The sequence below is a fragment of the Myxine glutinosa genome, chromosome 8, assembly GCF_964187855.1.
Source record: "Myxine glutinosa chromosome 8, kmMyxGlut1.1, whole genome shotgun sequence".
Lineage (NCBI taxonomy): Eukaryota > Metazoa > Chordata > Myxini > Myxiniformes > Myxinidae > Myxine > Myxine glutinosa.
Window position 1 is genome coordinate 42912553 of NC_136268.1, and position 27706 is coordinate 42940258.

At 40.7% G+C, this 27706-nt stretch overlaps 1 protein-coding gene across 5 annotated transcripts in view; it reads right to left on the reverse strand.

The window, feature by feature from the left end:
- Positions 1–27706, reverse strand: part of LOC137416616 (bone morphogenetic protein receptor type-1B) — a 156658-nt gene that overhangs the window by 21714 nt on the left and 107238 nt on the right. For all 5 annotated transcript variants that reach the window (XM_068102264.2, XM_078783205.1, XM_068102265.2 and 2 more), the window contains exons 5-9: positions 24420–24525; positions 24111–24207; positions 19426–19564; positions 7937–8129; positions 547–844 (exon numbers count right to left, since the gene is read on the reverse strand). In XM_068102264.2, the coding sequence (XP_067958365.1) occupies positions 547–844; positions 7937–8129; positions 19426–19564; positions 24111–24207; positions 24420–24525 (833 nt within the window). The remainder of the gene's footprint in view (positions 1–546; positions 845–7936; positions 8130–19425; positions 19565–24110; positions 24208–24419; positions 24526–27706) is intronic.

Here is a 27706-nt window from a genome sequence, read left to right on the forward strand (position 1 = left end):
ACCTGCTCTCTTGGCAAATATCTAGTCCAAGGCTTTGCGTGCTATGGTCAGTGCTCAGCAGGTGGTCGAGTGCCTAAGGCTTGCTTCGTGCCAACCACAGGCAGTTTTTGGTGGAGTCTCAGTTTGCTTTCACCTCACTTCTGGTCTCACTCCATGTGCCCTCTTCTCTCTTCTGTCCAATGCAGCCCCTCTAGTCCCCCACAACAAGGTCACATGTGTTCCTCCAGAAACCCACACCTAGTTTCCCTCCACAATTCACCTCCTCCCTTTGAAAGCTCACTTCCATTCCTCTTTCATCCCTCAATATCAATAACAGTTGTTTTGTCATCCTTTCTCCCCACTTTCAAAAGTGTTGAACAGAAATTTAAAATGCTTTTCACACTTTGTAACTATTATGGGTAAACTTCCACAATATCCTTGTATCTCTAATACATATAAATAACTGACGAACATAACAAATATAAACAACTCGAAAAGGCATCAGAGGTGATGCAAGTATGTGTCACCCTCATGACACAATGAGACAGTGACAGAACAGAAACTGACCTGTTAAACACGGCAGCCAGACCAAGCTCGGCAATGGCGCAAGTACCATCACGGCGCACGAGCAATGTACGACTGCTGAGGTTGCAGTGAGCAACGCCGGGCTTGCCACGCGTCCCATGGATCTCTGTATGTAAGTAGCAGAGGCCAGAGGCAGCAGAGTACGCTAGTCTGAGAACACCCCTGCCATCAATCGCCGCTGCTCGCAAATAGTCCTGTAGCGCACCACCCTCCAGGTAATCTGTGATAAGCAAACGCTGTGTGCCTGACCGGGCCGCCTTGATATCTGCAGCAATGAAGCCTGCAACACAGAAAGTTCACCTTTGATAACCAAACAGAGTCCAGCTAAGAGTACATCACACAAACATGAGAACTTTTTTTTTTTTTTTAAGATAAAACATAAAAGCATAAGATTATAATCAAGGCTGGGTTCATAAACTGCAAATGCAATTTGCATTTACAAATGATAAAATAGTCACCAAGTGTACAGCCTATTTCACCAATCTCTCCATCAAGCTCATCTGCACTTACCATCCCCTGTCACTGTCCACCCCCCGAGATACTCAAACCTATTACCCTGTCTGATCTCCTTACTCTCTAACTTGATATTCATTTATTTCCTCTGCTGCTGCCCAACCCACATCACCTCAGTCTTTTCCACACCCATCTTCAGCCCATGCTTCCCAAATGCCTCCTTCCACTCCCCCAGCACTTCCTGCATCTTCGGCCGACTCTCCACCACAACAGCCAGATCATCCGAATACAATATCCTACCCAGAATAACCCTCATGTTCACCTTCCTGCTTTCCTGCTTACCAGCCCATCACCATGATGAACATGAGTGGGCTGAGAGCGCTTTCCTGCCTCAAACCGATGTTCACACTGAACTCCTCCAACATCCAAGGACCAACCAAAACACTTCCCTTCATTACCTTTTGCATTCCTTCAACCAACATAACTTCTGCTGGTGGCATTCCCATCCATCTCAGTGTCGTCATTACCATATCTCTCGTGACAGTGCCGTAGGCCTTCTCCAAGTCCACAAATCCCAATGCTATTTCACCTTGCACCTCAAACCTCTTCTCCAGCAGCTGTCTCAGCATAAACATCCCATCTGTTGCCCCCATACCCTTTCTAAATCCATGCTGCTCTTGTCCGATCTTCATCTCCACTCTCTTCCTTATCTTAGTCAGTGGGATGAATGTATGGTGACATACTGCTTGCCAATGACCCACGAACAGCACAAATGGAGGCTTTAAATTGCCTTATTTCATGTTCTCCTCTGAGCACTTGCCCACATGCAGGATGCTGGCATTCCAGGTTAAATTCCTATACCATGTGGGATTTGCCGATGGTCTACTGTCTTTGTAAATCATATAAAAAGAACACTGATCTCTCCAGTCCATTTCCTGCATGTAATTAATGTGTCCAAGCCCCACCACGTGCCTTAAATTAAAAAAAAAATACACCAGCTTTTGCTCCAATGAGGTGACATCTTGCTCTCACGTTACAAATGTTGAAAGCCAACAAAAGGAGATCTTGTTAATCCACTGTGCAAACACAATTAGATTACAAATTCTCAATGGCATAACTCGTCATGGCAAATACACAGATGCATGGGCACCAAGAGGCCATTACAGGCCTCTGTTTTGTAGATCTCTCTTCCGACGATGTCAAAGATAATTTGGTAAACCAATTTGACATGCCGAGGTGAACACTTTCCGGCAAAAATTACAACCGTCAAAATGCAAAGTCAAAGCTGCTGGACGGACTAACTAAGCAGTTATGATGGGGCCCGAGAGATCGAAATGTCAAGGACATAAATTTGCACGTGAGCCATAGAGCTCAAAGATGATCATTCGCACAAAGCACAAAATAAAATACCGACAGCAGTTTCCAAATTAGCACAGAACTAATGAGCATGCCCGAATTATTCTCCATGCCTGGCAGATGTTTCTAAAACCAGACGGCAAAGCCGAAGATAATTGCCTAACAGAAGGCTTTGTGAAGAGAAACCCAACGCAGCAAGACAAAAACATCCCAGGGCTACTACATCATTGAAAACGAGTCATAAGCAGAAAATATTTTCGACTGTTTACATTATGTAATTAAAGAAACGTTTTAAACGAAGAGCTTTGGGGTCATGCACCCAAAGAAACATGCCACATCCGCAACTCCACCAACTGCGATCCCAAGAAAAAGTTGCTTCAATCTGCAAAGATTGCAATTTTGTTTGAGCAGTTTCGGAATCGTTTGCTCAGCGATGATATCTTACACGCTGCCAGGTTTGCAGCCACTGGCAAATTTCCCCACCCATTGGCTTTCTCTTGTGACAGGTGGGTTAAAATAAATATAAAAAGGAAAGAAAAGCAATCAATTGTCTTGGGAACATCGTGAAGGAGGTGATGAGAATGAAATTGCAAAATTAGAGCGTTCTGTTGGAAAGAACAAAGATCCAAATCGATGTTTCATAACCTTGTCTGCAAATGCCCATGCACACAAGATAAATATATTTTGGGTGGAGTAGAGTAAAAATAGGAGAGATTAAAAACCCGGCACAGCGAGACCAAAAATATTTTTCTTCTTTCAACTCTTCCAATCAAGGAGTGTTGTTCATCGCTCGTTATCTCCCATGGCATTCTCAATGTTTCGTCTTATCTGATAATTTTTTCACGACTCCTCGGTAGGAGGCGTTTTACAAGACAGCTCATTGAGACAGTGACAATGCTCTCGAAATAAGTAAAGAGGGCCACACCAGACGATGCCCTTTTCATATCCTTTCCAGCACCAGGCAATGGATTCACTGTCCAGGGCACAAATCAATTCTTCATTAGAGGGGACGATCTAACAAGGTTGCTGCTTCCATTGACGAGCAGTGCTTCGTTAACAGCCTAGCACAGACACTTGAAACCACCACCTCCTCCTCCTCCTCCTCCTCACCCAGAGTGCACCTACCACCTTTCCTGAATTCCATACAGTGCCCTCTCTTTGGAATCATTATGGAGAATGTGAAAGGAATGAGTTCTTCTGCAATGTCACCATCACTCGATTTATGCAATCCTTGCATCAGCTGCAGTTTTGTACAACTTGGTTCTGAAGTTGAGGCATAACGTTTCAGGAAAAGCTCACATATCACCTACATGTGCCTTTTTACTAATTTGCTGCCAATCATGATGAAGACTACTCTGATTCTGCAACTGGCCCAGATGGCATCAACACATGCATTCTAAACACCTGCTCTGCTGCTGCTCTTGCGCATTTTCATTCAATCTGTTCATCCTAGATCATCTTCCATTTGGAAATCAGCCAACATCACGGCATTATATAAACAAGGTGCAAAAACCAATACCCTTAACTACAGACCTATCCGCTTACTTCTAATGATCAGCAAGGTCATGGAGTCGATCGTTGCAATCGATATCAAATCCTTCCTTTTCTTAAACAGCCTCATCTCATGCCATCAGTTCAGATTAAGACCCAGTCTCACTCTACCCTGGACATATTTTGCTTATGCTCTACCAAAAATGGACGGAGGGCTTCAAATGTGAGACATAAGATCAGGGCCATATTTGCAGATATATTGAGCATTCGACAGACTGGCACCACAACTTGCTCTCCAAACTCGTTGCCTATGGTATCCAAGGTTACAGCAATACATGGCTGACTGACTGTGTCTACTCTAGGAGCTAACATGTGGCTCTCAACAGGGTCCTCTCATCTCGTCTCCCTGTCAAGGCTGGAGTTCCTCACCAAGGCAGTGACTTTGGACCCATCCTATTCCTAATCTTCATCAGCTTTCTTTCTGACTCTGGAAAATCCCCTTTATATATGTGCTGATGACTCCACTCTCTGCAATAACATCACTTACCTTAAGAACAGGCAGGCAGCAGCCTCATCCCTCTCTGAAGACCTTGATAGAATCATGAGCTGGTCAAAGACTTGGCATATGACTCAATCCTGATAAATCTCACGCTCTCACTTTATCTCAGAAAAGATAATCTGGCGAAATCTCCCATCTACTTCCTTAACAACCACCTTGAGGAACAGTCACTCAAACTTTTGGAACCCACCATCAGCCATGGTTTGCTTGGGCAAACTACGTATCTGAATTGGTCTCAAAAGCCAATCACTGACTGGGCATCATCCATCGTGCAAACTCTTTCCTTGGCACTCCTGACCTCCTATCCACCTACAAGGTCTTCATCTGCAGCTTGATGTAGTACTGCTCTCCTCTCTGGTCTGCTGCCCCAGCCTAACACCCTGTTCAGCTTGACGCCATGGAAACCAAGACCTTCAAGATTAATGAAATCTCCCGCAATGAAGCTGAGTCATTGGGCCTGTCATTTTCATATCGCAGACAGCTTGGTGGTCTCTCTGTCTTCTACCACCTACCTTCTGGTCTTGCACCCTCTGCACTTTTATGTGCTCTCCCCACCACACCCCCAGTTTTCTGCAGGGTACATGCAGACAGATTGGCACCTTTCAAGAGCGCATAGTGTGCAATTTATTTATTACCTCCACCACTAAATGTGGATTGGAGGTTTTTCACCCCTGTTTGGCTGTTTGTCTGTCTATGAGCAGAATACTTAAAAAAAGTTATAGACGGATTCGTACAAAACTTGGTGGACAAGTTGGATATGTGGCAAGGCCAAATTGATTAGATTTTGGTGAAGAGCCGGATCCAGATACTATAATGGTAAGTGATTCTTTGCCATTGAGAGATAGGGCCAAAACGATATGACATGACATCTCAAAAAGTTGTGGATGGGTTATGGCAAAACTTGGTGGATAAGTTGGTTAGGTGACAAGAACAAAGCCAATTAGATTTTGCATGGTTAAGGTCCGCATGCAGATTCGGCCTATCAATGGGATAAAACAAAATGGTCAGCCTGGCTGAAGTATCTACCGACTGCCATTCTAGTTATCATTTGTTACCGACTGTGATTGCTGCTCTGCAGCTGTATTCTTCTTCCTCCCTATTCTATATAATAATATGCTTATTCTCTTCATTTGTTTTTCTGTCTATCCAACAATTTTCTCTTAAACTATTCAACTAGGACCAAAAATCCCATATCATAAAAAGGTATTTGTCCGAGGAGCTCCGGTTGTAGATTTATTTCCCATTATAAATAACCTTGTGTTTTTTTTTATCATTTAGCTTACTTATCCGTTATTTGTACTGAAGACTCACAAGATAACAGAATGTCATAAGATTGTGAATTAAATAGGTTTTATTTTCCTTTGACACTTCTTAACGAACGGGAAAAGGAAGGTTAAGAACGGGAAGAAAGGTAGAGAGGAGAACAGAGTTGGAGTTGGGGTGAGAGTGGTGGAGAGTTGGAAGAATGAAGTTGAGGGCATTGGAAAGGGGTGGGTTGAGGACATGGGGTTGGGTGGGGGAGATAGAGGACTTGAAGAAGAATAAAGGTGGAGGGTAGGACAGAGAGTCGGGGTGGAGGCAGAGAGGGGGCAGAGTTGGGGGGGAGGGGGATCGAGGCTTTGAGGGGTGGGTTGAGGACTTGGGTTTTGGAGGGTTGGTTCAGAACGTGGAGTTTGGGGGTGGGGGGAGTTGAGGATTTGAGGGTTGAGAACTTGTGGTGGGGTTGGGGGATTGAGGACTTGGTGTGGAGGGTGGGGGATTGAGGACTTGGTGTGGGGGGGGGGGGGGGGGGGTTGAGGAATTGGAGTTTAGTGGGGGAGTTGTGGACTTGAAGAAGAAAGGGTTCGGGAAGGAGAGAAAGTTGGGTTCGGGGAGATAAAGGACAGAGTTGGAGTGAGGGGCAGAGAGGAGACAGTTGGGAGATGGGGGTTGAGCCTTTGGGGAGAGAGGTGTGAGGACTTGAGGTGGAAGGGAGGTTGAATATTTGGGGTGGGGAGGGCATTTAAAGAAAATGTTGGGAGGGGTTTGTAAATTGGGGGGGGGGCGGAAGGGATGGCGGGGGAGAAGGGGGACTTGAGGACTTTGGGATGGGAGTGGGTTTGAGTACAAGGAGATGGGTTGGAGAGGGGTAGGGGAGGTTGATGACTTTAAGCCACGCATAGTGCTGTGGCATGAACGGTACCCCCCTCGAAGGTTACCTCCAATAACCTTCTGGATCCAACTCAGTGCTGCAGGTTGCAAAGCCAACTGACTGATAAGATGCCTTCTTCTCACCCCAGAACACAGATCAGTGCTTTAAAATGGGGGTGGGCACATCAACACTGGAATCTCACATCCCGGAGGAAGATCCATTGGTCTGATGAGTCAATTTCTCCCGCATGGAATTGATGGTAGAACCCGGGATTAGCGGCAATCTAACGCAGCCTATTCACCCAAGAACATTGTGGAGTCCATTCCGTTTGGTGGTGGATCGGTTATTATATGGGGCTGCCTGTTGCAATTATAAACTTGATGTTGTCATTGATCCCCGCTCAATCATCCCCGCTTTTCAATTGATCCCCGCTCAATGATCCCCGCTTGATGTTGATCCCCACTCTAGCGGGGAAAATGGCCTTAAAACGATCATTCATTCTATATATTGCACAGGGTAACCTCACAGGCAAAAAGTATCACAGGGGCATTTGGGATCATGCTGTTGTTCACATTCTGACAACAATCCACTTCTTAAGACCAGTGTATTTATGGATGAGACGTCCAGACCCTACCATACTTATGCAGTTACCAACTTCTTGTGCAACGTTGCCATCACGACTTTGCCCTGACCAGCAAATCATGATGTAAAATCAATCGAGCATATTTGTGACATTCTTGGGGAAAGATTTATAATATTGGATCCTCCTGTGCAAACTCTGGCACAATTTTGAGGCTGCTTTGTACCAATAATGGCAACAACTCTTTTTGGATTATATCCAGCGGCTTATACAGGGGATGAGGAGAGTTGCAGCAGTATTCGTTATAATGGTGCTTACACCATTATTGACTTGTCGAGGCATTAATTATGTTGTCACATCATTGGATGTCATTATTCACTGGTTCTGAGCACTACAGCACACAACGTGTTTGCTGCCAGAAGCCCCATTCAAAAGTTGGTGTGTTTTGTGGTGTAAAACGGCCATTACAGACATCGTCATTTAGAGATTAAAAAAAAAAATCAACAAAACCTCTCATTTTCTCAAGTCATTTGTCAAACATGCAAATTTATCAATATATGGTTTTGTTTTTAGTAAATATTACGGTTCTGAATATTTTTTTGGGTTAGTGCTTTGATCCAGGAAAATGCAGTTTGGGCTTAACGTTTAAAAAAAAAGAAGAAGATCTTGGAAGGCATATTGATATTTTTCTTTCATTGATATTAATACATTCTTGTCATCAATTTATATTATGCACATTAGCTTGCAGCAACAAATATGGTAGTTGAATTGATTTCGAAAGGATGTAAAGAGTGGAACAAACCCAAAACATTTTCATGGCGCATCAGCACTGACTGGTAGATCTCGGTTTCACGTAGCCAGGTAGCCTCCTCCAATGAGAAGTAGACCTTCACGGCCACGGCCTCATCACGCCATTTTCCCAACCAGACTTCGCCAAAGCGCCCTCTGCCAAGCTCCCGCACCAGCGACACCTGCTTCCCAATGGTCCTTGGAACCTGTACAGTATAGCCATGAAACACAATGAAGAAAGAAGGCAGCATCAACGAAAGATGCTCGAAGCTCTAAAGACAACGAGAAAGGCACTCTTCGACATCACGACGTCGACTGATATGCCTCCGCCCACATTATTACATCATTACAATACTTGTACCAAGTTTGATTTAAATCCAATCAGCTGTTCTCAAGTTATCACATTCTACCTGACATGACCTCTCACCTTTGACCTCCTGACCCCAACATTTAATCAGTTCATGTTTACATCATTATACGTACCTGCACCAAGTATTGATTTCAATCCCTTCAGCTGCTCACAAGTTATCACATTTTTACCTGACATGACCTTTGACCTTTGGCCTTTGACCGTGGGACCCCAAAATCTAAGCAGTTTATCGTTACCTTATTATGCATACCTGTACCAAGTTTGAATTATATCATTTCAGCCGTTCTCAAGTTATAGACATATTACAGACTTTGACCTTTGACCTCTTGACCCAAAAATCTAAACAGTTTATCTTTACCTTATTATGCATACCTGCACCAAGTTTGACTAAGATCCCTTCAGCCGTTCTCAAGTTATCGCGGTAACGAAAACCTATCACGGACTGACAACCGGAAAAAATAATGCCTCCGGAGACTTAGTCGGCGGAGGCATAAAAATGAAAGTACAAGCGAAAATGTACAAGGAAAAAAATCGAAACTTTAGGAGACCACCTGACAACACAGCATTCTTAGAACATTGTAAATCAGGTGAAACCCTCTTCGTTAGGTAACCTGGCATCATGGGTGCAAGCACTAGGTTTTAAAATATTTTCTACCATGCTTAAACTATTCAAATTTATTTTTAACACATTTATTAAACATTTCAAAGAGTGCGAGTTGGGAGGGGGAGCGGTGGATTTTGCAAGTTTCATGCTCTGCATGACGTCTTCTTATTTGTTTTTTTTTGCTGGCTCTATTCTGGTCTTACTCTCCTACCGTATCACCTTTCTGCCCAACCACTACTCCTCCAGTTCGCAAGTGTTCTACCAGAAAAACTTTTCCTTGCTACACTCCTCAATTCCAATCATCAGCAAGGTCATGAAATCCATCATTGCAGTCGATATGAAATCTTTACTTTTCCCCAACAACCTCATCTCAGATCATCAATTTTGATTCGGACCAGGTTACTTCACGTTGGACATGCTTATACTCACCCAACAATGGATGGAGGCCCTCTGGCCCTCAATGTCAAATATGAGATCAGGGCTGTTTCTCTGGACACATCTTGTGCTTTTCAATCTGGCATCCCACCGTACTCTCCTCGAACATCTCTCTGCCTATGACATCGAAGGCCAACTCCACTCCACATCAATCTTGTCCACCACATGCATCCTCCACTGCCTCCCATTACTCCTCACACCCATTGTTTGTCCCCATCCCACTGTCATGGCCTTCAGGTTTGCTGTTGGTGTTCCCCCCCATCTCTTTGCTGTTCCTTGTGTCCTGTTACATCCTGATCCGTTCAGTGTACTAGTACTAGCTCTTCCACAAGTCTCGACTATGAATACAAAAAACCCAACATCAACACCTCCATTCTTTCCGGCCTGCAGAACTGACTTTCCGAGTCTGTTGTCTTGAGTTATTCCCTTCATGGTTTTAAGTCTGCAGCCGACCATCACCAATTTAATAAGATTATAAAATTTCCATGCAAAATACAAATGTTAAACTAGAACGCCACTCAGTAGAGCGCATACTCCCGCCGTGGGTCAAGTTGGAATAGTACGACTTCACAAAAGTTTGAGGGAGTAGTTCAGTGACAGCACAAGACACACTGCACATATATATATATATATACATATAGAATATAGAGAAGATTAAAAACACCTCACAGCCACAAAACACGAAATTAAAAACACCTCACAGCCACAAAACACGAAATTAAAAACACCTCACAGCCACAAAACACGAAATTAAAAACACCTCACAGCCACAAAACACGAAATTAAAAACACCTCACAGCCACGAAACATGAAATTAAAAACACTTCACAGCCACGAAACATGAAATTAAAAACACCTCACAGCTACGAAACATGAAATTAAAAACACTTCACAGCCACGAAACATGAAATTAAAAACACCCCACAGCCACAAAACACGAAATTAAAAACACTTCACAGCCATGAAACACGGAATTAAAAACACTTCACAGCCACAAAACACGAAATTAAAAACACTTCACAGCCATGAAACACGGAATTAAAAACACTTCACAGCCACAAAACACGAAATTAAAAACACTTCACAGCCACAAAACACGAAATTAAAAACACTTCACAGCCACGAAACATGAAATTAAAAACACTTCACAGCCACAAAACACGAAATTAAAAACACTTCACAGCCACGAAACATGAAATTAAAAACACTTCACAGCCACGAAACATGTAATTAAAAACACTTCACAGCCACAAAACACGAAATTAAAAACACTTCACAGCCACGAAACATGAAATTAAAAACACCTCACAGCCACAAAACACGAAATTAAAAACACTTCACAGCCATGAAACATGAAATTAAAAACACCTCACAGCCACAAAACACGAAATTAAAAACACTTCACAGCCACGAAACATGAAATTAAAAACACCTCACAGCCACAAAACACGAAATTAAAAACACTTCACAGCCACGAAACATGAAATTAAAAACACCTCACAGCCACAAAACACGAAATTAAAAACACCTCACAGCCACGAAACATGAAATTAAAAACACCTCACAGCCACAAAACACGAAATTAAAAACACCTCACAGCCACAAAACACGAAATTAAAAACACCTCACAGCCACAAAACACGAAATTAAAAACACCTCACAGCCACAAAACACGAAATTAAAAACACCTCACAGCCACAAAACACGAAATTAAAAACACCTCACAGCCACGAAACACTAAATTAAAAACACCTCACAGCCACGAAACATGAAATTAAAAACACTTCACAGCCACGAAACATGAAATTAAAAACACTTCACAGCCATGAAACACGAAATTAAAAACACTTCAGAGCCATGGAACACGAAATTAAAAACACTTCACAGCCACAAAACATGAAATTAAAAACACTTCACAGCCACGAAACACGAAATTAAAAACACTTCAGAGCCATGAAACACGAAATTAAAAACACTTCAGAGCCATGGAACACGACATTAAAAACACTTCAGAGCCATGAAACACGAAATTAAAAACACTTCAGAGCCATGGAACACGAAATTAAAAACACCTCACAGCCACGAAACACGAAATTAAAAACACTTCAGAGCCATGAAACACGAAATTAAAAACACTTCAGAGCCATGGAACACGACATTAAAAACACTTCAGAGCCATGAAACACGAAATTAAAAACACTTCAGAGCCATGAAACACGAAATTAAAAACACTTCACAGCCATGAAACACGAAAGTAAAAACACTTCACAGCCATGAAACACGAAATTAAAAACACTTCACAGCCATGAAACACGAAATTAAAAACACTTCACAGCCATGAAACACGAAATTAAAAACACTTCACAGCCATGAAACACGGATTAAAAACACTTCACAGCCATGAAACACAGAATTAAAAACACTTCACAGCCATGAAACACGAAATTAAAAACACTTCACAGCCATGAAACACGAAATTAAAAACACTTCACAGCCACAAAACACGAAATTAAAAACACTTCAGAGCCATGAAACACGAAATTAAAAACACTTCACAGCCACAAAATACGAAATTAAAAACACTTCACAGCCATGGAACACAAAATTAAAAACACTTCACAGCCATGAAACACGAAATTAAAAACACTTCACAGCCATGAAACGCTAAATTAAAAACACTTCAGAGCCATGAAACACGAAATTAAAAACACTTCACAGCCATGAAACACGAAATTAAAAACACTTCACAGCCACAAAACACTAAATTAAAAACTTCACAGCCACGAAACACGAAATTAAAAACACTTCACAGCCACGAAACACGAAATTAAAAACACTTCACAGCCACAAAACACGAAATTAAAAACACTTCACAGCCACGAAACACAAAATTAAAAACACCTCACAGCCACAAAACACGAAATTAAAAACACTTCACAGCCACGAAACACAAAATTAAAAACACTTCACAGCCACAAAACACGAAATTAAAAACACCTCAGCCACAAAACACGAAATTAAAAACACCTCACAGCCACAAAACATGAAATTAAAAACACCTCAGGGCCACGAAACACGAAATTAAAAACACCTCAGCCACGAAACACGAAATTAAAAACACCTCAGAGCCACGAAACACGAAATTAAAAACACTTCACAGCCATGAAACACGAAATTAAAAACACCTCACAGCCACAAAACACGAAATTAAAAACACCTCACAGCCACAAAACACGAAATTAAAAAACACCTCACAGCCACAAAACACGAAATTAAAAACACCTCACAGCCACGAAACACGAAATTAAAAACACTTCACAGCCACGAAACATGAAATTAAAAACACTTCACAGCCATGGAACACAAAATTAGAAAACACTTCACAGCCATGAAACACGAAATTAAAAACACTTCAGAGCCATGAAACACGAAATTAAAAACACTTCAGAGCCATGGAACACTAAATTAAAAACACTTCAGAGCCATGAAACACGAAATTAAAAACACTTCACGGCCATGAAACACGAAATTAAAAACACTTCAGAGCCATGAAACACGAAATTAAAAACACTTCACAGCCATGAAACACGAAATTAAAAACACTTCACAGCCATGAAACACGAAATTAAAAACACTTCACAGCCATGAAACACGGAATTAAAAACACTTCACAGCCATGAAACAAGGAATTAAAAACACTTCACAGCCATGAAACACGAAATTAAAAACACTTCACAGCCATGAAAGACGAAATTAAAAACACTTCACAGCCACAAAACACGAAATTAAAAACACTTCACAGCCATGAAACACGAAATTAAAAACACTTCACAGACACAAAACACGAAATTAAAAACACTTCACAGCCATGGAACACAAAATTAAAAACACTTCACAGCCACAAAACACGAAATTAAAAACACTTCACAGCCACAAAACACGAAATTAAAAACACTTCAGAGCCATGAAACAAGAAAATAAAAACACTTCACAGCCATGAAACATGAAATTAAAAACACTTCACAGCCACAAAACACGAAATTAAAAACTTCACAGCCACGAAACACGAAATTAAAAACTTCACAGCCACGAAACACGAAATTAAAAACACTTCACAGCCATGAAACATGAAATTAAAAACACTTCACAGCCACAAAACACGAAATTAAAAACACTTCACAGCCACAAAACACGAAATTAAAAACACTTCAGAGCCATGAAACACGAAATTAAAAACACTTCACAGCCACAAAACACGAAATTAAAAACACTTCACAGCCATGGAACACAAAATTAAAAACACTTCACAGCCATGAAACATGAAATTAAAAACACTTACCAGCCACAAAACACGAAATTAAAAACACTTCAGAGCCATGAAACACAAAATTAAAAACACCTCACAGCCACAAAACACGAAATTAAAAACACTTCACAGCCACGAAACATGAAATTAAAAACACTTCACAGCCATGGAACACAAAATTAGAAAACACTTCAGAGCCATGAAACACGAAATTAAAAACACTTCAGAGCCATGGAACACTAAATTAAAAACACTTCAGAGCCATGAAACACGAAATTAAAAACACTTCACGGCCATGAAACACGAAATTAAAAACACTTCAGAGCCATGAAACACGAAATTAAAAACACTTCACAGCCATGAAACACGAAAGTAAAAACACTTCACAGCCATGAAACACGAAATTAAAAACACTTCACAGCCATGAAACACGAAATTAAAAACACTTCACAGCCATGAAACACGGAATTAAAAACACTTCACAGCCATGAAACACGGAATTAAAAACACTTCACAGCCATGAAACACGAAATTAAAAACACTTCACAGCCATGAAAGACGAAATTAAAAACACTTCACAGCCACAAAACACGAAATTAAAAACACTTCACAGCCATGAAACACGAAATTAAAAACACTTCACAGACACAAAACACGAAATTAAAAACACTTCACAGCCATGGAACACAAAATTAAAAACACTTCACAGCCACAAAACACAAAATTAAAAACACTTCACAGCCACAAAACATGAAATTAAAAACACTTCAGAGCCATGAAACAAGAAAATAAAAACACTTCACAGCCATGAAACATGAAATTAAAAACACTTCACAGCCACAAAACACGAAATTAAAAACTTCACAGCCACGAAACACGAAATTAAAAACTTCACAGCCACGAAACACGAAATTAAAAACACTTCACAGCCATGAAACATGAAATTAAAAACACTTCACAGCCACAAAACACGAAATTAAAAACTTCACAGCCATGAAACACGAAATTAAAAACACTTCACAGCCATGAAACACGAAATTAAAAACACTTCAGAGCCATGAAACACGAAATTAAAAACACTTCACAGCCATGAAACACGAAATTAAAAACACTTCACAGCCATGAAACACGAAATTAAAAACACTTCACAGCCATGAAACACGAAATTAAAAACACTTCACAGCCATGAAACACGGAATTAAAAACACTTCACAGCCATGAAACACGGAATTAAAAACACTTCACAGCCATGAAACACGAAATTAAAAACACTTCACAGCCATGAAAGACGAAATTAAAAACACTTCACAGCCACAAAACACGAAATTAAAAACACTTCAGAGCCATGAAACACGAAATTAAAAACACTTCGCAGCCACAAAACACGAAATTAAAAACACCTGAGCCACGAAACACGAAATTAAAAACACATCACAGCCACGAAACACGAAATTAAAAACACCTCAGAGCCACGAAACACGAAATTAAAAACACTTCACAGCCATGAAACACGAAATTAAAAACACCTCACAGTCACGAAACACGAAATTAAAAACACCTCACAGCCACAAAACACGAAATTAAAAACACTTCACAGCCACGAAACACGAAATTAAAAACACCTCAGCCACAAAACACGAAATTAAAAACACCTCAGAGCCACGAAACACGAAATTAAAAACACTTCACAGCCACGAAACACGAAATTAAAAATACCTCAGCCACGAAACACGAAATTAAAAACACTTCACAGCCACGAAACACGAAATTAAAAACACCTCACAGCCATGGAACACGAAATTAAAAACACCTCACAGCCACAAAACACGAAATTAAAAACACTTCACAGCCATGGAACACGTAATTAAAAACACCTCACAGCCATGGAATACGAAATTAAAAACACCTCAGAGCCACGAATCATGAAATTAAAAACACCTCAGAGCCACGAAACACGAAATTAAAAACACTTCACAGCCATGGAACACGAAATTAAAAACACCTCAGAGCCACGAAACACGAAATTAAAAACACTTCACAGCCATGAAACACGAAATTAAAAACACCTCACAGCCATGAAACACGAAATTAAAAACACCTCAGAGCCACGAATCATGAAATTAAAAACACCTCAGAGCCACGAAACACGAAATTAAAAACACTTCACAGCCATGGAACACGAAATTAAAAACACCTCAGAGCCACGAAACACGAAATTAAAAACACTTCACAGCCATGGAACACGAAATTAAAAACACCTCACAGCCATGAAACACGAAATTAAAAACACCTCAGAGCCATGAAACACGAAATTAAAAACACCTCACAGCCACGAAATTAAAAACACCTCACAGCCACATGATTTAAAAACACCTCACCACCACGTCATTTTACACCTCACCACCACATAATGCAAAATACCTCACCGCCACGTGATTCAAAACCACCACCACATTATTAAAAACACTTCACAACCACAGAAACAAAAGTTTCAGGGATTAGTTCAGTGACAACAAGGCACTGCCCAGATATGTAGATATATAGATAAATAAACCTGAAAATCGCAGAGCCAGAATTATTTATTTGGTCTGGGAAGCCCATGCGAGGTTTCTTCTTCTTCTTCAGCCTCTCACAACCCTGGGTGAATATGCAATCTTTTTTTTTTAAGTTCGAATTTTGCCAAATCTGTTTTATTCGTTTGTTAATATACCTCAGCCATTGACAAATCTGGAACTAAGTCTTTATAAGTTCATCAAATACTGACACCGCGAATGACATTCGCTGAGCTAAATGTTGATATCTCTTCTGAGGTAAAAACAAACAAAACAAAAAAAAACTGTCAAAGCATTATACATATCAAACGATACATTTTATGAAACTGGGAAATCTAATACACACTTTAGTGGTTTTAAAATGACAGAATATGTCTTTATTAGAAAGAAAAAAAAATGAGCCCTATATTCCAATGGTAAAAAACAATCCTTCAAAAAAATTCCTGGATCGGGAATAATATCCTGAGGTTCACCAAGAACTAATCAATTCTTCCTTATCCCAAGGGCAATCATCCCACCAACTTTCATCCAAATCCGTTCAGAACTTTTCCAGATATCTTGTGTGTGTGTGCGCGCGCGCACGCACGCACGCACACACACACACACACACACACACACACACACACACACACACACACACACACACACACACACACACACACACACACGCACACACGCACACACGCACACACGAGTGAATGCATTATAGGCCATCAGCCAGACCCCCAAAATAGGGTCCATTGGTACCAAAATGAGGGAGTAAGCCTAATATTGATTTTTGGATAGGTCTTTACCCCTAGAATATGAAAATATGTGATAGCAAATTCAACCATGTAGCTAAATGGGTGTTATCACCTCATTTTCAAAATGGCCGCCAAAATGCATGTTTTTCTATTAAAAACACCATGTTTCATATTCTTGTAAGAATTTGTAACAAATAGCATTGCGTTTTGAGATGTTTAAGACTTTACAACTCTCTTAAAGTATGAAATACATCATCTGAACTTTAATCCAAGAAGATAGAATCCAATATGGCGCCCAATTTCACAAAATGGCTGCCATCATAGCAACAACTTTATGCACAAAATATGCACGAAAATAACTGGCATTCAGTAGATTTGCAAGTATACACATGGAAAAAAGTATCGCACCACCACGTATTTTCGACATAGTGGAAATGTATCAATGAATTTTTGCACCTTTTCGTTGCGGTGTAGGGTAATCTTGTGCAACATTTTGTCCAGATGTTGGAACGCAATGAAGAGAACAAAATTGGGTGACACATTCCTGCCTGTCCTTCACATCATTTGTTTGTTGATACTTTCTTATCAAACGACTAATACTGGTATGGTGATGTCCCAATTGGTTAGCAATGGGTGATGTCCCAAAGTTGTAAAATCATTTCTAACCCCTAAAACCAGGTATAAGATACCCAAATTTGGGGTATAGGGTGAATAGTGAAAAAAACACTACATTGACCATTGATATTTTGAGAAATTTGGCGGCCATTTTGAAAATGGGTGATAACACACATTTAGCTACATCGTTGAATTTGCTATCACATATTTTCTTATTCTAGAGGTAAAAACCTTGTCAAAAATCATTATTAGCCTTACTCCCTCAATTTGGTACCGGTTGACCCCCCTAGCTGATAGCCTATTACTCCCTGGCGGGAGTAATGATAAAAGTGTTTTTTATCTATATGGGGATCACAGTCAGTGGCTTCTCATGTGAAAGGGCAAGGGCTATGACAAATATCCTGGCAAGGCTCTGCATTGTTAAATTATTTATTGTTACCTTTGCCACCTAAGGTGGACAGAAGTTATGTTTTCACCCCTGTTTGTTTGCCTGTTTGTCCAACTGTTTTGAGCATAATATCTCAGTAAGTCGTGGGTGGATTCCGACAAAACATGGCGGACAGGTTGGGTGTGTGACAAGGACAAATTGATTACATTTTGGTGACCCTGACTTGACAAACTATGGGTCTTAATTTGTTTACAACTAACAGGGCCAAAATGCTGAATGGTACAAGTGTTTATTTACATACCTGTTTTTCTCAACGGGAAATTGTAAATTTGAAGGCAAACATGGGATGCCAGAGTTTTATCCCAATTACATTTCATATGATACATATAATATCATCAAGGACCACTCCACTCTTATAAAACGCTAGATTTTCTGCTCAGTCCACATTGAAAACATTCTAGTTACCCTCGCCTGAGGAGAGAGTATTGCATTTGAACTGTTTGTCTGTCTGTCTGTCTGTCTGCACAGAATAAATATGATTTTCTCTGCAACTGTTGGTCCGACTGACAGGAAATTTTCACCATCGGTGCAACTCCATCTGTATAATTATTTAATGGTAACTATGACGTCATAGGTCACGTGCTATTGGCGCCAACTTGGAAAAAACGAAAAACTTTGCACGTCTATATCTCCGAAAGTGCTGCATAGAAAAAATTCAGACAAGGCTCATTGTAAAGAACTCTCCATGGGGAATAAAATATGTTAATGATGATATCATAGGTGCCTCTATTATGACGTCATAATTCGACAAGTACCAAACTTCATCTGATCAAGATGAAATTTGTTGAGCGTCATCTAGGGATTAATTGGTGGAGAAAAAAAAAAGATTACATCATCGATCACGTGGTTCGCCGCCGCCATATTTGTTTCAACACAAAAGCCTTAAAAACCACTGAAAATACATCCTGGCGAGGGTCGGCAATCTCTGATTGCTCTTTCTAGTTTCATTTGTTTTAAGATGTCCCAAAAGTTACAGGTCAAGAATAGAATAGAATAGAATGATCGTTTTAAGGCCATTTTCCCTGCTGGAGCAGGGGTTAGCCTTGCGGGCCCCATGACAATCATGGTTCCCTGTTTGAGGCAATGTTTTTTATGGCCGGATGCCCTTCCTGACGCCAACCCTTGGTCACGCTCTTACCGCAGGGATACGGTGTACACACCGTGATCATTCATCCCAGCAAGCTGGTACTCAATTTGCCGACTTCGGAAGGATAACAGGCTGAGTCAACCCCCCTGGCGTTAATTCAGCGATCGACCGGGATTCGAACCCAGGATCCTAGGATCCCAAGCCGGCATGCTAACCGCTAAGCCAACACCAGGGCTGGTGCACCAGCCCTGTCAACAGGTCACCAGGCAACACCAACACCAGCACCAACACCAGGTCAACCAATTGACCAAATTATAATGGTTCATATTATGTGACCCTCACCAGCAAAGGCAAACCGGAACCGCTTCCAGAGCTTTGCCATTCCTCCATGATATCCTCCATTGTTCCTGTTCCCGGGATAATCAGCTCATCACGCATGGGCCACTTTTTGCCTCGCCGACATGCTTCTTGACGCTTGTACCTGCACCACACAAAGCCAATGACACACTCGAACCTTTGGCAGCTGAAACCAGAAACCGGTAAGTTACAATGAAATGGCCATAAAACTAGCTTTAAAAAAAAAAAGTAAACACCAATGTCGTATACTTACATAGAGTCGATTTTATTAAGTATAAATAAAAGAATCAACAAACACAAACAACGACTTCTCATTTCTCATGCATTGTGATCTGCAGGTTCTCGACTCTGCTTTACTCCCGGCAAAAAACTTCTGCTCTTCTTGGATGACAACCCTTTCTTCCAGTCAGTCAAACAGTGCTTTCCTCTCCCCATTGGACTCGTTCCACTCATTGTTTATTCTTGGACTACTTTTAAAGCCCTTATCTCTTAGCTACTGAATCAGTTCCAAAATTTTATTGTTCTTTCAATGCTCCTGTCAACTGATCTTCTCCATACGTCTCCACATCCACTTTTCAAAGCTTTCTGGTCAGTGGCATTCTTCCTTTTGCGATGTCCACGTCTCTTGTGTAGAATACTGCGCTTTCCAATAAAAATAAATATATATTAACCAATCCTTTATTCAACCCCACAACGTCCCCCCGCTCCACCCCCTCACACTCATTTATCCTGATAGTGGAATTTTCCTTGTGGTTGAAAGCCAATTTCCCCATGGCAATTCTTGCTCTAATCTCTTCCTTGCATCCACCATTCTCAGTGAGGATGCTGCCCAGATATTTGAATTACAAATTGCTGTCGTTGACAGGATATGTTTTTGCACCTTTTTATGTAAAGTGGTAATGTTGGCTAATTCCCAAACAGATGGCAGATGACCTTCAGCAAAAAAATATGGTGAATATTACCGAGAGAGTGTCATAGAGCAGCAGAGCAGGATTTTAGGACGCCATGGGCTGATGCCGTCTGGTCCAGTTGCAGAATCTGAGTCAAAGTTTGACAACTTCTCCTCAACGATTTTCCAGTATTTGGCTACATTCATTGTTCTCTCTATCCTTACCGGTCTCTCAGTTTCTGCCGCAGAAAAACATCCAAATAGCATGATGCTGCCACCACCATGCTTCACGGTGGAGATACTTTTAGTTGGGTGATGTGCTGTGCTCGGTTTCTGCCAGACATAGCACTTTACATTCACGCCAAAGAGTTTAATTTGCGTCTCATCACAACATAGAATATTTTGCCTCAGGCTCTCAGAATCTTTCACGTGCCTTTTTGCAAACTCCAGGAATGCTGTCATGTGCCATTTTCTTAAGAGTGGCTTCCATCTGGCCACTCTCCCACAAAGCCTACATTTGTGGAAGTGTTGCAGAGACTATTGTCCTTTCAGCAGGTTCTCCCATCTCAGCCAAGGAATTATGTACGGTAGTTATGTCAGAGTGGTCATTGGTCACCTCCATCAACAAGGTCCTTCTTACCTGGTTTCTCACTTTGATCGGACAGCCAGCTCGAGGAAGAGTCTGGGTAGTTCCATATTCTTTCCATTTTCTAATGATGGTGCTCTTGGGAACTTTCAAAACTCTGGAAATAGTTTTATACCCTTCCCCAGATCTATGCCTCCTCACAATTCTATCTCCATGTTCTATGGACAGTTCCTTGGACTTAATGGTGGGCTTCTGCTCTGAAATGCACTGTCAACTGTGGTACCTTATATAGAAAGGTGTGTTTCTTTCCAAATCATGTCCATTCAGGTGAATTGGCCAGACGTAGACACCAATGAGGTTGTAGAGACATCTCAAGGATGATCAAAGGAAATTGGTGTCATAGCAAAGGGGTAGAATACTTATTGAATAAAGACATTTCAGCATTTCATTTTTAATTATTCTGTGAAAATTTATCGTACTAAAATACGTCATTTGTGCCTGTCTGTCTGATGAATTTTGGACGCTAATGCATTCTGTCGTTACGTATCTAATCTCAACCAAACTTGACAGGATGACGAAGGGTTACACAATGAAGGTTATAGCGCATTCATTTGCCCCCCCTCCCCAAGGGGGTTTTCTCCCCCCGAGAGAGTGTGCCCGCCATTGCCGTCATTGGAGTTGCACGTTGAGGTGTATATAAATATTAAATTAGCTTTATCGTGGCATATTTCCAAAGACGCTTTTAATAACAAAATTAATGATAATCACATATTGTTACTGCTATTACAAAACAATATTAATACAAATAATGTCCCACTTCCCCAAAGCGTTTTTCCTGCAGTGATAATGTGTGTAAATAGCTTATAGTTATAATGACGTTTCTGTGGGAGCAACAGCTTCTACAGGAAGTAAAAATATTATGCACCACAAACACATATGCTTAGCTTTTTAAACAGTCGCTATGCTCTTTATAACACTAAATGAAGAAATTTGGAGGAATCCCGATATCCGTGAAGTAAGGTTTATTTACAGAACTGAGCGAAGATCTACTGTACTCTATATAACCCACAAATGTTGGGTTAATAACATGGCCCTTTCTGCCGCAACCGTGGCATTTTTCATAGCGAACTTTTGAAACTCGCTCCTGCTGTTTCATACAAAACTGAAAGGGAGAAGCTCGGGTTGTGCTCCTTTACCAAGCAGCTAGCTAGTGCTTGCCAAGGCAGCCGTTCCTTAACGGTTTTGAATGGAGTGCTTGCTCAAATGCTTAAACCACTTGGTGATCTCTTCACAAGAAACTTGGTAAATGAACACACACCCAATATTCTTGAGACCCGCCCAGAGATCGACTGTAATCTATATACCCCAAAGAGGAATGACCCTTCCTGCCCCTCCCAGAGTCTGCGGGTGTACTAGTATCAAAAATTCCACTTTGACATTATGGGGTATTGTGTATAGATCAGTAAAAAAAAGAAAGAAAAGCATCTCAAGTTAATCAATTTTAAATTCAGGCTGTAACACAACAAAATTCGAAAAAGTCATGGGGTGTGAATACCTTCTGAAGGCACTGTATCATTTTAAAGATTTTTGTTTAACATGTCAGACATTAAAATCTCACTGAGTCAATCACCATTAGTACAAAATATTTTAACGGGAAGTTGGTGGAGGAAGGGAGGGGAGGGGGGACAAATTTATCCCTCCATCGGAGATGGAAATTTAGAGTGCCATGCCAGGGATACCAAAAAAAAAAAAGGCAGAGCCAGGGAAATCACCTCAATCCCCTGCCAAATCGCACCATGGAAGCGAGTTTGACGCTGTTGCCAAATGTAACTACATGCATGAGTAGGGGCTTAAAGAGCAGTGCAAAGTTATATGAAACCCTTATATTGCCTTGTTCATAGCAAAACTTTGCATTTGAATCAAACTGGCATCCAGATCCCTAGCTTAGGTTGCTATTAAACAAATAATCAATCGTGCATTCTATTGAAATCAGCATTGTATAAGGGGTTACTAACAATCATTGAATATGAATTATCATGCGTTTAAACTAATTTTACGTCAAGTCATTAACGGTTGTCCGACTGTCCGAGAAAGGAGACTGTGTGTCGGACAAGTGAAAAGATCTATTGAACTGTTCAAAGAGTTTGTCAATTTTATGACCTGGAAGTTTAATAAACTTCAAATACCTTACCCTCAAATGTAGTTATTCTTTTTCGTGCAAAGCCACAGTGATTCGCAGACTAAGAGCATCTTTATAGACCTGACAAGCCCCTGCGAGCCAGCAAGGACCTCGAAGAAACAATGGTGTTGCCCTACCTGCTGCTCGCAGTATGAATAGTTGGACAGGTAAAATATAAAAGATAACTGTCCCATAGACAGGCTGGGAAAAAAAAGTTGGTGTGGACTGTTGAGCATTGCGAGTGTTTAAATTAAGTGACAACTTGCAGCTCTGCCGCACACACAATAACAGTACCACTTGCCTTAAGCACGTCTTTTCAGGAATCAAAATGTGGGTTACAGCCAGAGGTTATCAAGCAAGCACAAAGGAAGTAAAATAATATATGTGCAAATAAATAAATAAAACAAGAAGACGTCATGCAGAGCACGATACTTGCAAAATCCAATTTTACCAATTCAGCAAGGCACTATACTATGCAAATGCAGTTAAATTTTCAAGTCAATCGGATGAAAAATGATGATTTTTTCAGATGAAAATTGATGATTTTGGAAGTTTGGCCTTGAGTTGATCTTTGACTTTTTGACCTCAAAAATAGTTGGTTTCCCAATTGAGTGACTCAATATACAAATGCTGTTCAATTTTCAAGTCAATCGGATGAAAAATGGCAATTTTAGAAATTTGACAAAGTTGGTGACCTTTGGCCTGGCCTATGTTGACCTAATGACCTTTTGACCCCAAAAACAATAAGCTTCTTGCTTATGACCAACTCAACCATTTGGTAAAGTTTCATGAAGATTGGTTGAAAATTGTGACCTGGAGGTGACTGACATACAGAGACAGACAGACAGACAGACAGACAAACAGACAGACAAAAAGACATTCAGAATAACGCACAAGATCGACCAATATACATGAAAAATCTTCGATTTTGCAAGTAATAAAATGAAAGACCTGTTACACTCTACCTACAAAGATGATTTCAATTTATATGAATGGTATTAAATAACTTCACTTACCTGATGTAAAGCATGACCATTAAAATGAGAAACAAAACCATGAACACTGCAGCCGCTGCAAACAAAGTCATTCGATGGATGCTCGAGTCGAAAAAGCCTGAACAAAATAAAAGAAACATTTCCTGTAATAAAAAACATATACAGAACTGGGTTGACCATTTAACAAATTCATTTTTGCTCACAAGAAACACTCCTTGAGATCTTTCAAAAACCTTTTTCAACTGCACAAGGCCAAAATGAAGTATTCCCAGCAATTCAATAACGGTTGACCCCAAAAATGAACATCTCAATAAGTCAAATTGTCTGCACCTGTTGTAGGCGGGGTTGGTGGCAATGTGGGTTGCAGCAAACGGTTGCAGAAATCAGACTCTGTGCAGCACTCGATGGTTCGGCGGAAGCGAGAATTGGGAGAGTCCTGCAAATTCCCAACATTCCATATTATTGGATTGGAATATTAGATACTAATCACTCAACAGCTCCACTTATGCTAGAAAATACATCTATGCTGGAAAAGCAAATTAAAACAAATCGATAATCATAAAAGGCTTTTGTGAAAAAGTTCCAATGCGGTAGCAAATCACGTGAACTCCGCTGCTGGACGGTGTGATAAAAAAGAAAGTTAGCAGTACAAAGAAAAATGTTAATGAGTCAGAAAGTAATGTGAACTGTATGATTAAGACGTTGCTAATCAATCCTTTTGTATTCAGGGAACTTTTGCGAATGACAATCATCGCAAAGAAGTGACGTCACCCCCTCTTAACAAATAAACATTGTCCCTTTGACAAAGTTTCATCAAGAAACTCCATCCTCTTCAATGCATTTTGTCCAGAAACGTTAACCTCCTAATCAGATGCACTATGTCCTCCTCTAGGTGGTAATTTAGTTTCATTTTGGAGAAAACTAAAAGTCACGTGGTCTCAAATCTGATAAATATGGTGGGCGAAGCAAAACTTCCCACTCCCAGGACTCAGACACATCACAGACATTGCATTTTGCATGCGATGCAGAATTGAAATGGAGGAAGATGGCATTTCAAAGTAGGATTGAATGCTTTTTCCATACTACATGTATCAGCCAATCATGAAAAACAACATGGTAGGAGTCACCATTCAATGTTACACCCCATGAAATTGCATGATTATCAAAACTTCTAGTGTGATGCTACCTCATTGGTGTTTGGCCTGTTTCGGACGTGGAGAAGTCAGGCCCTATCCATTCTGCTGAATGACATGGGTTGCTCAATAGGAGTATATACACTGCCTTCAGAAAGTATTCACAACCTCGATATTTTTTTCACATTTTGCTGTGTTACAGCCTGAATTTAAAATGGCTTAAATGCAGATTTTTTTTTGTCATTGATCTGCACATTACTGAGTATGATTGAAAGTGGAATTGTATATTTTTTTATGAATTTTTACAAAATAATTAAAATTGAAAAGCTGAAATGTCTCGAGTCAAACAAGTATTCAACCCCTATGCTATGACTAAATCATATCCAAATTGACCTCAGGTGCATCCAATTTCCTTTGATCAACCTCAAGATATCTCTACAACTTCATTGAAGTCCGTCTGTAGCCATTCAATTGATTGGACATGATTTAGAAACACACCTTTCGATACAAGATCTCACAGTTGACAGTGCATGACAGAGCAGAAACTCTACCATGAAGTCCTAGGAACTGTCCATAGAATACCGAGATAGAATTGTGAGGAGGTATACATCTGGGGAAGGGTATAAAACAATTTTTAGTGTTGAAAGTTCCAAAGAGCACAGTGAGCTCCATCATGAGGAAATGGAAAGAATATGGAAGTACGCAGACTCTTCCTAGTGCAAACCGTCCGACCAAACTGAGCAACCGGGGAAGAAGGACCTTGGTCAGGGAAATAACCAAAAACCCACAGATCTAGAGTTCCTTGGCTGAAATGGGAGAATCTACCAGAAGGACAACAGTCTCTGCAGCACTTCAAAAATCTAAGCTTCATGGAAGAGTGGCCAGATGGAAGCCACTCCTGAGAAAAAGGCACAATTACAGCACACCTGGAGTTTGCAAAAAGGCATATTAAAGATTTTGAGAGGACGAGGCAAAAGATTCTGTGGTCTGATGAGACAAAAATTGAACTCATTGGCCTGAATGCAAAGCGCTATGTCTGGTGGAAACCAAGCACGATTCATCACCATCTATGGGGATGCTTCACAGCAGCAGAGACTGAGAGCCTTGTAAGGCCAGAGGGAACAATGAATGGAGCCAAATACAGGCAAATCCTTGAGGATAACCTGCTTCAGAGTGCAAAAGACATGAGACTGTGGCGTAGATTTACTTTCCAACAGGACAATGACCCGAAGCATGCAGCCAAAAAAACACTGGAATGGCTTCAGAACAATAACACAAAAGTCCTTCAGTGGCCAAGCCAAAGCCCAGACTTGAATCCCATTGAGAATCTGTGGAAAGAGGAAGTTCACTGACTGTCCACTGATGCTCCCCATCCAACTTGACAGAGCTTGAGCAAATCTGCAAGGAAGAATGGGAGAAACTCCCCAAATCCAAATGTGCAAAGCTGATAGACATACTCAAGAAGACTTGAAGCTGTAATCTCTGCTAAAGGCACTTAAACAAAGTATTGACTCAGGGGGGTTGAATACTTATGTAAATTAGATATTTCTGTATTTCATTTTTAATTATTTTGTAAAAATTAAAAAAACATTCCATTGACATTATGGGGTATGTGTAGCTCGATCAGAGACAAAGAAAATCTCAATTTAATCAATTTTAAATTCAGACTGTAACAACAAAATGTGAAAAAGTCAAGGGGTGTGAATACTCTCTGAAGGCACTGTATGCTATGTACATGTGGGCTGTGGGGTGACAGAACCTTTAGCCTGTCCATCAAACGTCTGCATTGTTTTGTTCTGGTTCATCGCTAGGTTTCATCTACAGTGATGCATTCCAAAGAATTGTCACCGTCCTGACGAAAATGCCAAAGTTGCTGTTAACACAGAGCAAGCCGATTCAGTTTCAGCTGATCAATAAAAATAAATATTCTTGAGATCGTCGGTGATGATGCAATCTGCTGTTGACTTGAGCATTGCTGACTCTCCCAAATTCTTGAATTGCAATACACCAATCTTAAAGTGAGAGATTGTTAAAAAGTGACATCATCTTCATATCATCCAGTGACAGGACTGCCTGAAGCAGGCCATCAGGCACATCTCCTTTCCCTTCCAGAGAGGATGATAATCATCACTGAAGAGTTCTGAAATGCAGGCTTGTATCAAGAAGATTTCCTTCTGGATCACCACAAGTTTAATAACTTTTTATAGACATCTTATTTTCTGAAGCTGTCATTGCCATGACCTTGGCACCAGATGTAATCATTTTAGTTCCCAAAACAAAATGTGAGCAGCTTGATATTTACCAGACTTTTAAGGGAAATAATACTTACTAGCCGAAACCCGTGCAACATCCACGGAAGGGAGGATGTGGTGTAGTACACCGTGATCGACGACACCGGCACAAATGCATGCTCTGGATTGTCCACTCAGTGGACGGCTTGCTTTCGCCTTCGCCTGTCCAATCAGCGGACAGCTTGCTTTGCCT